Here is a 14187-nt window from a genome sequence, read left to right as displayed (position 1 = left end):
TTTCTGCCAGATTTCTTCATGTTGCTCCGAATTTCACGATTTCGCTCCGAGTTGCTCCATTTCACTTCATACACATAAACCTGCAAAATAAACATCTTTCCAAACATAATATTCTTAAAAATATGCAATTATACTATATCAAATACTTGAAAATCCTATATAAAATATGCGTATCAGTTTATATCAAAATTAGGAACAATCGTCCAAACTTTTTGCACGATCGTCCAAATGGTCATTCACCCCATAAGATGTTCAAAAATTAAAATGGACGATTGTCCAAAAGGTGAATGATCGTCCAAACTGCCTGGGCTCCCGAAACTTGATTTTTCTTTACCAAAACCAAAGGTTAAACATTCGGAACAATGCCAAACCTCAAAGGACGCTCACCTCACTCTCCCACACGTAACCCACCTCAAAGATCAAACAACTAATCAGATTCGCCAACCGACGAACAATACGTATCAACGACACAACACGAAACACATACAAACGACTTGAATTGAATCAAACCAACGTCGAATACTCTCACACAATATACAACCCCTAATATGTATACCTGAAATGTTTGACTTATTTGATCCCGAGACACAAGTATGAGGATCTAATTGATTAAAGTAATCTATTTGAATTCAAAACACAAGTTTTCGGATTTAACTGATTAAATTAAGTTAAACATAACTTACTTAATCACGAGACAGAAATTCAAGGGCCGAATTGGCGCTTTGTTCATTTTTTTTAAGTGTTGGTGCGATACGGCTGACGCACAAAAAAGGCAAACTAGAACCTGAAAAGCAACGGCAACGCGCGCAATAAACCAACAACCAAAACCGAAATAAGAATTGCATTGATCGGAGCTTTCTGTCGTCTCGGATCCGATTTACCGGGTCCCGTACAATCCATTCCGATTAATTCCAGCAGAATTGATTGATCGGAGATTAGGTACAAAGAGAAATCATGTGGGTGTTTTACCTGATTTCGCTGCCTCTAACCCTAGGGATGGCTATTTTGACATTAAAATATTTTTCCGGGCCGGAAGTTCCTCGATATGTGTTCTTGACCGTTGGATACACCTGGTTCTGTTCACTCTCCATCATCATCCTTGTCCCCGCCGACATCTATACGGTAATTCTTTTTTACTTTTTTTTATCTTTAGCTTATTACTCCATTTATTCCGATCATTTGAAATTAGGAGCTGAGTTGAATTAGTTTTTGGAGTTCTTCGTTTTTGTAATTGATAATTGTATAATTGATGTGTTAGCAATAGCATGCAGTTTGTTACAATTGTTTTATATGTAATACAGGCAAAATTTCATCTTGACAATGGAGCTGTTTCTTTCTTTTGGAGCTGGTCATATTGGAGTACGTTTTTACTTACTTGGTATGCCACATTTGTATTCCTTTTCTTATTTCAATCGTCGTTTTATTTTCGTTTATTTACCGCTCTGAGTTGCAATGCTGTACTTTTGCAATTTTTTTTATAAATATATGCCGACCCAAATAAACACAACTTTGGTATCAAGAGATAGGTAGTACGGATACTTCACTCAATTAATGTTTCCCGTTTCAAAAACGTGTCGGGCACTTGGCGTCTCGTACATGAGCTGAAACTTCAGTTTAAACATAGGAAAACTTAAAATAACGCCGTTTCGCCGTTTTCAAGTGTCCCATCTCCCCATTTCCGTATACTTGGAATAAATGATAATTCTTTCTATAAGTTTACTGGCTCTAGCTTCAGTGAGTAAATGGACTCTGATATTTCATTTCCGTCACACTTGTAACTGTACGAATTTACTTAGTTCACGATTGACTAGAACAAGTCCTAGTTTTCTAAGTTGCCACTCTTCTGTACCTTTCTATGTGAATGACACATGCTCACACTTGTGCGATTTAAGTTGATCGACATCTTTTTAATCTTACTAAAAACATTTTGTAGTTAAAAATGATTGTAAGGAGTTCCGTTGTTTTGTTTTGTTTTCCGGTTACTATTTTTAAAATAGTGTATGCATGATTCCTCATTGCTTAAATTATGTTATCTCTAAGCAGGGCTGTGGTGCCCCTTATCCAGGGTTATGAAGATGCTGGAGACTTCACCGTGACAGAAAGATTAAAGACCAGTGTACATGCTAACTTAGTCTTCTATTTAATTGTGGGAGCTATTGGACTCTTTGGGCTTATTCTCCTCATCGCTATGAATAATATAAAGTATCGTTCTTACCTTCTAAAATTCATTTAATTTGGTTGGATTATGATTTATTACTATCTCTTATTCATAGATTTGCAATGTACTAGTCTTCTGTAAGTTCTTCATTCATTTGTATGTGTTGACTGGAGATTTATGCATCTTTTCCTTGCATTTCTTTAATGTTATCTTCTGCACATTTTTTTTTCTGCTTATACTAATTAAATCTGGTTATTCACAAACATCTTTTATTAGTATTAAACAGTGAATGACTAGTTGGGCACACATAGAACTATTAATACAAATACTTTACACCTTTTTTATGAAAGTTTGGTTAGATATCATGTTGCTTGATATCTTGATTGACAGGAGTGGAGTGCTCGGTCTTGCCATGGCATGCTCGAATACATTTGGACTTGTGACAGGTGCTTTCCTTCTTGGTTTTGGTTTGAGTGAAATTCCAAAGAGTCTTTGGAGAAATGCATCTTGGATTACACGCCAGAAAGTTCTTTCTCACAAAATTGCCAAAATGGCTGTTAAACTCGATGAAGCTCATCAAGAACTTTCAAATGCTATTGTAGTAAGTATTTATTGAAACGATAATTAATCTTTTTGATTTTTCTGTGCATAAACATTCTTATTTTTTCATCATAATCCTGAAAAAGCATCGTTTCCCTTTTGTGCTATTGGGCAGTATACGTTGCTTTCGTATGTGATCATATGTACTTGATTAATGTTTCAATCTTACTGCATTTTTTTCTATTCTATTAACTTTAGTATTAGTATTAATTCTTGTTAGAGATTCTAATGGTTTGAAATCTTTCTGAAGATATAGCCCAAATTCATCTGATTGAAAAGAGAATCCATAATGGATATATTTAACTTGAGATTGGAATGTTGAGCTGAATAAAAGTGGTAAAAAGAGCATGTTTGCTGTCTTTCCATTTTTGCAATATGGTGATGTGATCAGTTCATGTTGAGGGTGATATTGCCTAACTGCCTATAGCAATGATCTGACTTGTTAGAAGTTAGAACTAGATTTGGGTGGATGGAAAAAATGCGAGTTTGAGAGTGATGGACTTGACTGGAAATAGTGCTTACATTTTTTGTGGATGATGCTTGTGCATATCTAAACTTTCTGCAGTTTTGCTGCTCAAATTTCATGATTTGGAAGAAAGGAAGTCAGTTAAAGTGACACAGATGAAGATTGGAGATAGAGAAATTGTTAAGTAAATTTTGTAGTGTGTGTTTTTATTGAATTCAATGACTGGAACTTCGAAATTTTATGGAAGTTAAACGGGCCCTCATATGCTTAATTCTGTTTATGTGAAGACACTTCTCTCACGCAAATTTTTGCAATTAGTCCATAATTGAAGCGAAACTCTTCAAATCAGGTCAAAATTAAAAGTTTTGGTTAGAGTTAACAAAAGTGAAAAATTTAATTTTTTTATCAATAGACCTTATTGTTTTAATTAGGTACCTATCAATATCTTATTTTGAAGGCCAAACATTTAAAGAAAATTTCACAAAAGTCCAAACCTTTCAATTTTATCCAATTTGTCCTGAAACGCATGATTTCGTTTCAATAATGTCCAACTACGTGATTTTGCTCATGTGACGCTTACGATATGGCATATGTCACACATCAGCGCCACATATGCAAAATTGTGTACTTGGACATAATTGAAACGAAATCATGCGTTTAAGGACAAATTAGATAAAATTGAAAGGTTTGGACTTTTGTGAAACTTTCATGGAATGTTTGGCCTTTTTTATTCATTTGGCCTATTTTAAAAGGAACGGAATTTTTTATGTTGACTGTTTATTTCATATGCATAAAACTTTGTTTTATATGTACCAATATGGCGATGTTGGATTTACGTCGTTACTTATCCTTTGGTTGATTGCTGTCCCAGACTCCCAGTTACATGGTCTTGCTTTCCTTTTGTAGGTTGCTCAAGCAACATCCAATCAGATGTCAAAGCGTGACCCTTTGAGACCTTACATGGATGTTATAGATAATATGCTCGCTCAAATGGTATCTCTCTCTCTCTATCTTTTCTTGTTATAGTGAGATGCTCTTCTTCAATCTCTAAAATGTTATATTTTATTTTTCAGTTTAGAGAAGACCCATCCTTTAAACCGCAAGGTGGCCGATTGGGGGAAAATGATATGGACTATGATACAGATGATAAATCAATGGCAACACTTAGACGGAATCTTAGAGGAGCTCGTGAGGGGTATTATCGTTACAAAAGGTAAAGTGAATGCTTCATTGTTGTACTTGATAGCCATTCCGCCAGATGGATAGCTCAATCAGAAACTGTTCTCACACTTGTCAAAATTGTATGCTTGATGCCTCCATTTCCTTTTCATTCTCTATGTTAGTGGTAGTACCGTTTTCTCTATCATCTACAATTTTAATGTCTCTGAGTTGCAAAACAATGTTTGCCCTCTTTTAGTGGATGTGTTTTCCTCTCCTCTTGGTGTTGTTCCAATGTTTCAGATCATGATTGCAGATCATTTTCAATTGGTTGGCTGATGTATTGATAAATATCTTCAAATCAGAAACATGTTATCCTAATGGAAATCATCCTTTCCATATTTGTCAGGTGTTGAGACCCTTCAAATAATATTTTGTAACTGGTTGTAAGATATCTTAACAGGCTTAGAATGTAGTACAGATCGAACAACTATATATACATATGTATCGACCTAAGCCTTTATGTGCTTATGCATGTAAATAAGCTGCTAAATTGTTTCTCTGTCGTGCTCTCTGTTATATATTTATTTATCTGAATTTTTCTTTCCGTTATTGGTTCAAGAATTGATTTGATTTCAACTTGACAGGTGGCAGTCTTCTGATTTAGAATGTTTACTCCTGACAATATCATTTCATTTTTTTTCTTCCCTGACATAAATGTATTCTTCATTTGGGACTATCATTTGTGTCTGTGATGCTTATGCAATTGTTGGAAATTTCCACTCATGCTTTCTGCTTCTTATTTCATTTTTTGTCAAATGGTGTACTCATCAATTGGGTTTTTCTTTAATGGTAGTCCTCAATTTGAAAGAGTACCACACAATTTTCAACATGATTATATTCTATCCGTTTGTCACATTTTTCGAATTTACTTTTTTCAGTGAGTATATGACGTATGTCTTGGAAGCTCTTGAACTGGAGGATACGATAAAGAATTATGAACGTGGCAGTTCTACTGGATGGTTTGTTTGCAAACTGTGCTTCCTATATTTGATGTCTTTCTAATTTTTTTCACGTTGTATTATTTACATAGTTTACCCTCACATAAATCATGTCAGGAAATATATTTCAAGCTTCAGACCTGCTCAAACTGGTAAACTGGCGCCCCTCTTCGATACAATGGGTAATTATTCTTCGTGTTTTTCCTCGTGAATTCTATGTACACTAAGTTTTTTGATAGCTGGTCCTGTTGGCTTAATTTTCTAAAAACTTTAATATGAGAGTTGAATATAGCACCATGTTTGAGTTGGTTGGGTTGGTTCATGAGCTGTGGTGCTGATGCAGGATGGCCCTAGGAGTTCTTAGTGATGCATTCTGATAATCTTAGAGTCAAAAAATAGTTATGATGAGGCAAAGATGAATAATACATACAAATGACCAGAAAAACCAGAGATGAAGGGACAGTTTGAACTGAAAGCAAGAAAAGAAATTTATATCAGTAGCAGTAGGAAAACAAGTACCCTTGATAGCTCTCATATTCTAATTCAATTTTGATGGCCTCTGTTTACAATATCAAAGATTTGTCATAATCTTGCTAAAATATGACAATGGTGGAAGTGTGGAACCTAGACCCAAATGAGTAACCGACATAAAGATTGTTTGGAATCTAGTTTTAACATCAATAGTAACTAATGCAAGTTGAGTTTCTAGTTTCAAGACTTTGAAAACATTGTGGCCAAGTGTTAGAAGTCCTGTGACTAATTATGAGAATCTGGGCCATCTAGAGAGAAGGAATGTAAATTGTTTTTTTAGAACATGGAGCTTCAACACCAAGCTTAACACTGACAGAACTTCTAATTGAATGAATTGAACAGCTAATCTGTAAACTTTTAGGCCTACTCTCTATGCTGAACATGGGCACAACCTCCAAAGTTCAGATTTCCTTAAATTGAAAAAGAATTTAATTAGCGATGGAATTAGTCTGAATGTGTGCTATAGGACAGGGTCATAGTTGCAAAGTCTACTGAAACATCATGATAGACACCATCTTAAAGTATAAGTTAGTAGGGTAGATGTATTTTTTCGGTGGTTCATGTCTGCGATACTAAGTAAATGAGCTCCATTAGTGTTCAATGCATAGTACAGACCTATTCCTTCTACAATATACTAAACTAAATGGTGCAGCCCCTGTGATCCTGGGTCTGCACCATCTCATTATATGATGCTTTCCTGACAGATGATAGCTATGCAGAGACAGTACTGTTTGTGCTAGTCATTTTTTCTTTACATTTTTTCATTTTCTTTGGAGGTCCTTTCTTTTTCCTTTTCATTTTTTCTGCATATGCTGCAACAATTTGTGCTTTTGTGCTGCTAACCATTTCCATTTCATGTTTGTTGTTTACTTTTTTTATATTTCTAAATGTATTCTAATTTCTTATTACCAGTTCTATTGTATTTACAAGTTATGGGCCATTGATTTGAAGTTGAGAATCTTGCAAATACTGGTGTTTCTGTGCAGAATTTGTTTGGCGATGCATCCTTAAAAAACAATTTGAGAAGCTCTTTGCTATCATACTGGGTACTATGTCAATTGCAATTCTTTTAGCAGAGGCAACTCTGTTACCAACTGGAGTTAATCTCTCACTTTTCTCACTCCTTATAAACTCTGTGGGAAAGCAAGAGCTGCTTATGCAGGTAATTTTCATCTTATGTTGAATAATTTTAGTCTTGGTCTTGTGGAAATTTATGTGCATCATTTACAGGTTTTATGGCCTTTTACTAGCTGTCTTACCGCGTTCTGCTGTTTTGTTTCTCAGGTTTTTGCTTTTGTACCCTTGATGTATATGTGCATCTGCACGTACTATTCTTTATTCAAAATTGGAATGCTAATGTTCTACTCATTCACACCTAGACAGACAAGTTCAGTCAGCTTGCTCATGATTTGCTCGTGAGTGATTTCTTATAGCTCTATTTTTATTGAGTCTTAACCTTATTCCATCTCTCTTTAAAAAAGTAGAAGCGTACGATCCTGTCAATTATTGTCTTTTAGGATGGCTGTCTCTTTAAAAAAATAGAAGCGTATAATCCTGTCAATTATTTTGTCTTTTAGGATGGTTGCTCGATATGCTCCTCCAATTTCATACAACTTTCTCAACCTCATCAATATTAAAGCTGAAACCATATTTGAAAAGGTATCTCTCCTGACTGTTCTTATATATGCAAACCCTGTCCATGCAGTAAGCAAAATGAAATTAGGTATTACTGGGTTTATTTGTTCATATTGGTCACTGTAAAGCAGTTCAAATTATGTTTCTTTCTATCTCATTTGGTCTAGCTTATTGAGCTGCCACTTTGGATCATTTTTTTTTCACATATGGCCTTCTAGTAATTTAACTTTCATAATTAATACATTGTTCTTCTCCGTCAATATTATAGTAGCATGGGATTTTAGAAACAAGATGAATTTATAAACCTGTTGAACATGTCTTGTCTCTAATATTGGATACTGATGGGGGAGCATATTCTCCTATATAACAATTGACTGATGTAATGTGATGTGTATTGTATCGTATTACAGAGGATGGGAAAAATTGATAAAGCGGTACCTTTCTTTGGAGATGGATTTAACAGAATCTATCCTCTCATAATGGTTATATATACTCTGTTGGTTGCTAGCAATTTCTTTGATCGTGTAATTGGCTTCTTTGTGAGTTGGAAGAGGTTTAGGTTTCAGACGGAAGCAGATGATACTGATGGATTTGATCCATCAGGGCTCATTATTCTACAAAAAGGTAACTGCTTTATCTTTCTCGTTTCTATTAGTAGCATACTCTTAAAATTTATATATTCGACTATTTTTAAAAGTTTATAAAATCCCTTATTTTCTTTCGTTCTGCCCAATTTTCCAGAACGATCTTGGCTAGAACAAGGACTAAAAGTTGGCGAGCATGTTATCCCACTGGCAAGAAACTTCAACGGTGTGGATATTGAATCTGGCAGCAATTCCACTGTATGTATTCACATCTTCAATAGTGATTGCAGTCTCTCATACTATTAATTATCTATGCTTTCACCTTGGCATTTTAGTGGACTAATTGTAATTAATTAAATTTTGCGACAAAAACCGAGGTTTGTTTAATTCAATTCTATCATGTAAATATTTCCAATCTTCTTTTAAACTCTCGGACATAATTTGCTCAACTTTCTAACTTAGTAGTAAAATTTCCAGGAAAGGACTGCTGTAGAAATGAAGGCAACAACTGATATGAAGGGGAGTGCGTCAACAACTTTGAAAGAAGATGGTCGTCGACATAGCTCCAGCAGAGAAGCCATAAGCAACAAGTACGCTGCTGTGAGAGAGCAGAGTAGACTTGCAAATAAACCTATGGAGAAGACAATCGCCTCTGCTAAGGTGTCATTGCTGAATACTGGAAACTCTGAATTGAACAATACAACAGAGGGCCCGTCTTCTGGATTGGCATCAAAATGGGAATCAATGAAGAATGGGTTTCAAAATTTTAAGGCAAATATAGGGGCAAAAAAATTTCTTCCATTACGCCAAATGCAAGAAGCCAACCTTGTCTCCCGTAATTCGTCATCCGAGTCTCTCGATGAGATATTCCAGAAATTGAAACGACCATCTTATGAACGTGGGAATAACAGTGATGACGATGAGAATACAAAATGAGATGATATCAGGCCAGTGGCAGATGATTTTAGATCTGCCGATAAATACGAACCTGATGGATGATGTACAGATAATGGGTGATAACCCATTGCATACCGCAATTTTTCTGCAGAAGTTGGAGAAGATTTTATCCGTGAGATGGAGATAACTTCATGCATACATCAGAGACGAGATAGAAAAACACGGTAGGAGCGTAAAAGTAGAAAACAAAAGGTGATAGCTGATTGTTTGTAGAAGAAATTTTGCCATATAAATCGCATTCACTCTTATGTGTTACAAATATTGAAAAATGTCCCTAATGCTCTGAATGCCGTTGGACTGTAGAAAATGTTGTTAGCAACTATTAGATACAGTGAATGAACTGTAATTGTGAAAATAGTTACTTTTCTATAAGGCAACAGCAGTAACAATAATAGAAAAATCAATTTTACATACAAAAATTGGATTAAGAATCTATATAGTTAGTAGATAGATTCATTACCATTTTATGACAGCATAAAATAATAGTCAAATAATGCAGCTATTTTCTTATACTGTTGTCAAAATATATTTTTATTTTTAAACTTTTTGATGTGATTCAAATATGTAAAATCGATGTAAAATCAGTTATTTTTCAAGGACAATATAAATGAAATAAATATGAACTATTTTGCAATGGTTTTATAATTTTAAGGATCGGATTGTACTTAGCATTTAGAAACATAATTCTTTTCTTAAAGGTTCAAGAGTCTATAAGCATCTTTTGTCATGAATAAAATTAAGAGTATAAAATATTTATTAACAATAGCAAAAATGTAGTCTTAATAATTAAAAAATATAACCAGTATGATACGAGAAATTCTTATGTAGACTCAGTCCACCACGTCATTTATGGACTAAGCGTATCATATAATGACACGTCATTAAAATGATGGCAATCTTATAATATTACTATTCAAAAGTGCAAATAAGTAATAAATGAATTTACAAGATTGCCATCATTTTAATGACGTGTCATTATATGATAGGCTTAGTCCACGGATGACGTGGTAGACTGAGTCTATCTAAGAATCTCTCGATACGAGAAATATAATAAATTTTTACTTATTATATTTAGGGTTAATTACATATAAAAGCACCACCTTTACAAGAAATTGCAAAAATAACACGACTTTTAAAACGTGGCAATTCAGGGCACCACCTTTCATTTCTTTTCAAAAACAACATGTGCACATTTTTAGTGGCATTTTTGCTGACGTGGCATGACACGTGGCACTCCCATTGGGTGTCCAAGTCAGCAAAATTTTATCTAAAAACGTGCCCATGTTATTTTTGAAAAGAAATGAAAGGTAATGCCCTGAATTGACACGTTTTAAAGGTCGTGCTATTTTTGAAAATTCGTGTAAAGGTGGTGATTTTATATGTAATTAACCCTTATATTTACCAAAATAAAAAGATATTTTAATTTCTCTTAAATAACAACAGAATAAATTTTAATGGAAGGGTGAGATTTGGATTTAGAAGTCAAAGCTGATTTTGAAAATATTTATGTGACGAGATGAAACACGCTTTAAATTGAAAATTCCAGTGTCCTGAAATTGTTTGTTAGTTGAAGAAGATATTAAGCCGACGTGTGAAAATGAAATTGGAACTTACATAGAGATTACTCAAACCTCTTAAAATAGAATTTTATGGCCTAAAAGAGACCAGTTTGTACAAAAAGTATGACATGATGACCACTAAGATAAACAAAAAAGAAACTTTTCTAACATTATCTGTAATATAAACTTTTTATTTACAATTAAGTACCACTAATCAAAATCTTCACCAAGAAGAAATAAACATCTAATTCTAAATATGCTCATAATAAAAAGAGGAAAATCCACTCTTATAAAGCTTAAAATTAACTTAAATAACTATACAAAACTTCATATTTCTAACAAAAAATTCTTAAATTAATTTCAAGAAAGGCCATTTAAAGCAATCTTTGCATCAAAATTAACATCTTTATTACCACTCTTAGCCTTCAAATGAAGCAACTTAGACCAAAACCCTTTCTTCTTGTTCTTGGCATCACCAACAAGATTTCTTGTAACAAAAGCAACCGATTTACTCTTCTTCAACCCATGTTTATTACTACCAACTGTAATATTATTACTACTCACCTTAAACGAAATCGAACCCTTGAAATCCGACGCAGTCCGTTGATGAAGACGATGATGAGGTGGAGACAGATTAGTGGCTGAAGATGAAATAGAAGAGCATGAAGAACAAGCTTGTGTGGCTGTTGCAACAGAGTAAATTTGAGCTAGTTTTTCTCGTAAACAACAAGGACAAACACCTTGTTTTTGATTGTGATATGGATGATCCTTGCATGCTTTTTCTTGCTCTAAAAACCCCATTAAATTTTTGTGTTGATTCTTTGAAGATTGATCAAAGAAAATATTAAATCTTGATTGAAGAACAGTTCAAGTTTTGTGTTTATTTGTGGTTTGCTATGGGAAAAAAATGAAGAGTGTTTGTTTATATAGAGAGAGGGATATTAGGGTGTTTCGAAGAAGGTAGTAGGTTGGGTTTAGTTTAGTTTAGAGTGGTCAACTTTGAATTATTTAAGTATAAAAAAAACGTGAGGGCAATAGATACCTTAGTTAGCTCCAAGCATAGCTCACTAATTGTATTTTAAACTTTTTAATTTTTTGATTTCTTTTTTTAACATTTGTTATTTAATAAGTCTATGTATTTTTTGTTTTCTATTTAATAACTTTTTTATGGACGGAAGTTGTGTACGTGTTATTCAATCGTCGTTAAATGATTTATTATTTTTACACAAGAAATAGTTAAAAACTCTTATATATTTAAGGTTTTATTTATCTGATTATTTCTTTAAACGTTTTATTCAATAGACTTCTATATTTTTAAATACTTATTTATTTGTCTTCTCTTTGAATATGCTGATGCAGTCTATTTTTCCAACTTGTTAAATTAAATAGATAAATTTGATCTCACACGCGTTATACGATGAGTGTAATAAATTGATTTAACCTAAGATAGATTTTTAGAACAATTCTTCTTTTGAGGCGGTTTTAAAGTATAATTGATTTCCAAATTTGACGCCTAATTTCTCAATATCATACTATAGTTGCTATGTAAAAATATTAAATACTTTTTAAAATCAACTTAAAAGTATTTTTAATTTCTTTTAACTGAAAGAGAGCTTAAATTTAAAAATTCAATAAATTGTTAGTTATCTAATAGAAAAAAAAAACAATTCCTTTGTTATTTTTATTTGTCCATCTAATTATAAAAGGACATATTTAAGCAACATCATTTTACCCTAATTATAAATTTAAAAACTAATATAGTTCTATTAACTAATTAATTAATAAATATTTTATAAATTAAATAGAGTCATTTTTAAAAAGAAAAATTTAGAAGTTATTTGTTAAAATTATGTAAAAATTATAAAAAATACAAGTATTTGTAAGCAAATATAAATATTTTTAATAAACAATTGAAAGATAGATAGAGCAATACACTTTATTTCATACATATTTTTTAGCATTCATATTTCAATACATTGAATTATTAATTTACATAGATTAATAATTAATCTAGGTAATATTATTCAAAATATTAAATATATACATATCGTTAACTCCAATACTACTACTTAGAATTAGTGATTTATAATCAAGGAAGGAGGGAAGGGTAGCATGGGATGCCATGGCCTCTCGAAATTTTTAAAAAATGTTAAAATTATTATTTAGAATTTATAAGTTTTGCAATTGCCCTTTTTTAATTCTTAAAACCGTTTTTCCATATAATACATATTTCAGTCTGGCACTTTTTAAGTTAAAATTATGATTCTGTCACTGTTTATAATAAATTTTGATTGATTATAAATAGAAAAATTAATACTCCCTCCTTTGTCATTTAATTGTTCATTTAAATAAATGGATTTTTCTATAATTAGTTGTCCATTTAGAATTTCAAAATAACATTAGCTATTATCTTCCAAATCTATCCTTCCCTAATAAATAATTCTATAATTCAAATTTATAAAACATTTATTATATAGTAGGATTATATTAGTATTTATTTTTATAGTTTAAGATAAAAAAAATCCATTTTTTTAATATGTACAATTTCAACAAATAAATAATTAAATAAAAACGGAAGGAGTGATTTTTGTTTTTTTTGCTTATTTAAAATAAATAATGTGATTGATCATGCGTGTGTAAGGGTAGTTTGTTGGGGATGGGGAGTTTTTAGAAATTCAACAATGAGGTAGCTAAATGGACGGCGATGATTGAAAGTAAAAGACAAAAACAGTGGGACCCACTATATGGATGCACGTGGATAATCAAACACTACATGAACACTCCAGCCACGCTTCTTTTTGGTCTTTGTAACCTAAAAGTCAGCCACACGTGCACACGGATTTTCTTGTCTACCGTCTATTTTAGCCACCATAAAAGAAACAAAGTAGAAATTTTAAATATTAATTTATCACACAATTTAATTTTATTACTTAATTAATTAAAAATTATTAACATTTAATTAATTGAAATTATTAATATTTAATTAATAAAAATATTTAATTTATGTATGGAATTAAAGGTATAGAAGAATTTTAAGATTAATTATTACAATAATTAATAAATTTAGAATAAAAAATTACTTTTTATAATAATTCCTCAATATACTCTCTTTGTATGATAAAATTGTCTGTATTTTTTATCTCAAATTTTTTTTCAATTTAATAAATAACAATTTCTAAAATAAAATTTTATATTTACTTGTGAACTACTATTTATTGCTATTAATATGTAAGTAAATAAAAATTATTTATTATATTTTTTCGGTCTATAGTATTTGTCGCATTTAAAAAATCATTTTGGTCCATAATATTTATCATATTAGTATATTAAGAGAGTATTTATTGCTATTTTTTTTAAATTCACCCTCTATTATTTTATTGAAAAAATACGATCACACAAATAAAAAGTATAAAAATAAATGTTAATAAATTTAAAGATAAGATTAATATAGTAAAATATCAATAAATTAAGATATAATTTTTTTTAATTCTTGTGTTAGAAAGAAATACGACAAATATTATGGATCGGAAGGAGTGTT

At 31.9% G+C, this 14187-nt stretch overlaps 2 protein-coding genes across 3 annotated transcripts; one reads left to right on the top strand and one right to left on the bottom strand.

Moving 5' to 3' along the window:
- Nucleotides 1-754: 754 nt before the first annotated feature.
- On the top strand, nucleotides 755-9445 carry LOC126655300 (uncharacterized). 2 transcript variants are annotated; one of them, XM_050349418.2, is made up of 14 exons: nucleotides 755-1122; nucleotides 1302-1378; nucleotides 2044-2202; nucleotides 2549-2759; nucleotides 4131-4217; nucleotides 4298-4437; nucleotides 5324-5404; nucleotides 5501-5565; nucleotides 6901-7076; nucleotides 7199-7329; nucleotides 7492-7573; nucleotides 7960-8173; nucleotides 8291-8391; nucleotides 8611-9445. In XM_050349418.2, the coding sequence occupies exons 1-14, from the start codon at nucleotides 955-957 to the stop codon at nucleotides 9067-9069; spliced, it is 2151 nt and encodes a 716-aa protein (XP_050205375.1). In that variant the 5' UTR covers nucleotides 755-954; the 3' UTR covers nucleotides 9070-9445. The 2 variants fall into 2 exon arrangements, with proteins under 2 accessions (XP_050205375.1, XP_050205377.1); XM_050349420.1 differs by lacking the exon at nucleotides 755-1122 and having other exon boundaries at nucleotides 2066-2202.
- Nucleotides 9446-11009: 1564 nt separating this feature from the next.
- On the bottom strand, nucleotides 11010-11450 carry LOC126656718 (uncharacterized). Its single transcript, XM_050351323.1, has one exon. The coding sequence runs from the start codon at nucleotides 11448-11450 to the stop codon at nucleotides 11010-11012; it is 441 nt and encodes a 146-aa protein (XP_050207280.1).
- Nucleotides 11451-14187: the final 2737 nt, after the last annotated feature.

Source organism: Mercurialis annua, linkage group LG7 (genome assembly GCF_937616625.2).
Source record: "Mercurialis annua linkage group LG7, ddMerAnnu1.2, whole genome shotgun sequence".
In the NCBI taxonomy this organism is placed as follows: Eukaryota; Viridiplantae; Streptophyta; class Magnoliopsida; order Malpighiales; family Euphorbiaceae; genus Mercurialis; species Mercurialis annua.
This window is presented reverse-complemented; position numbering and strand designations above follow the sequence as displayed.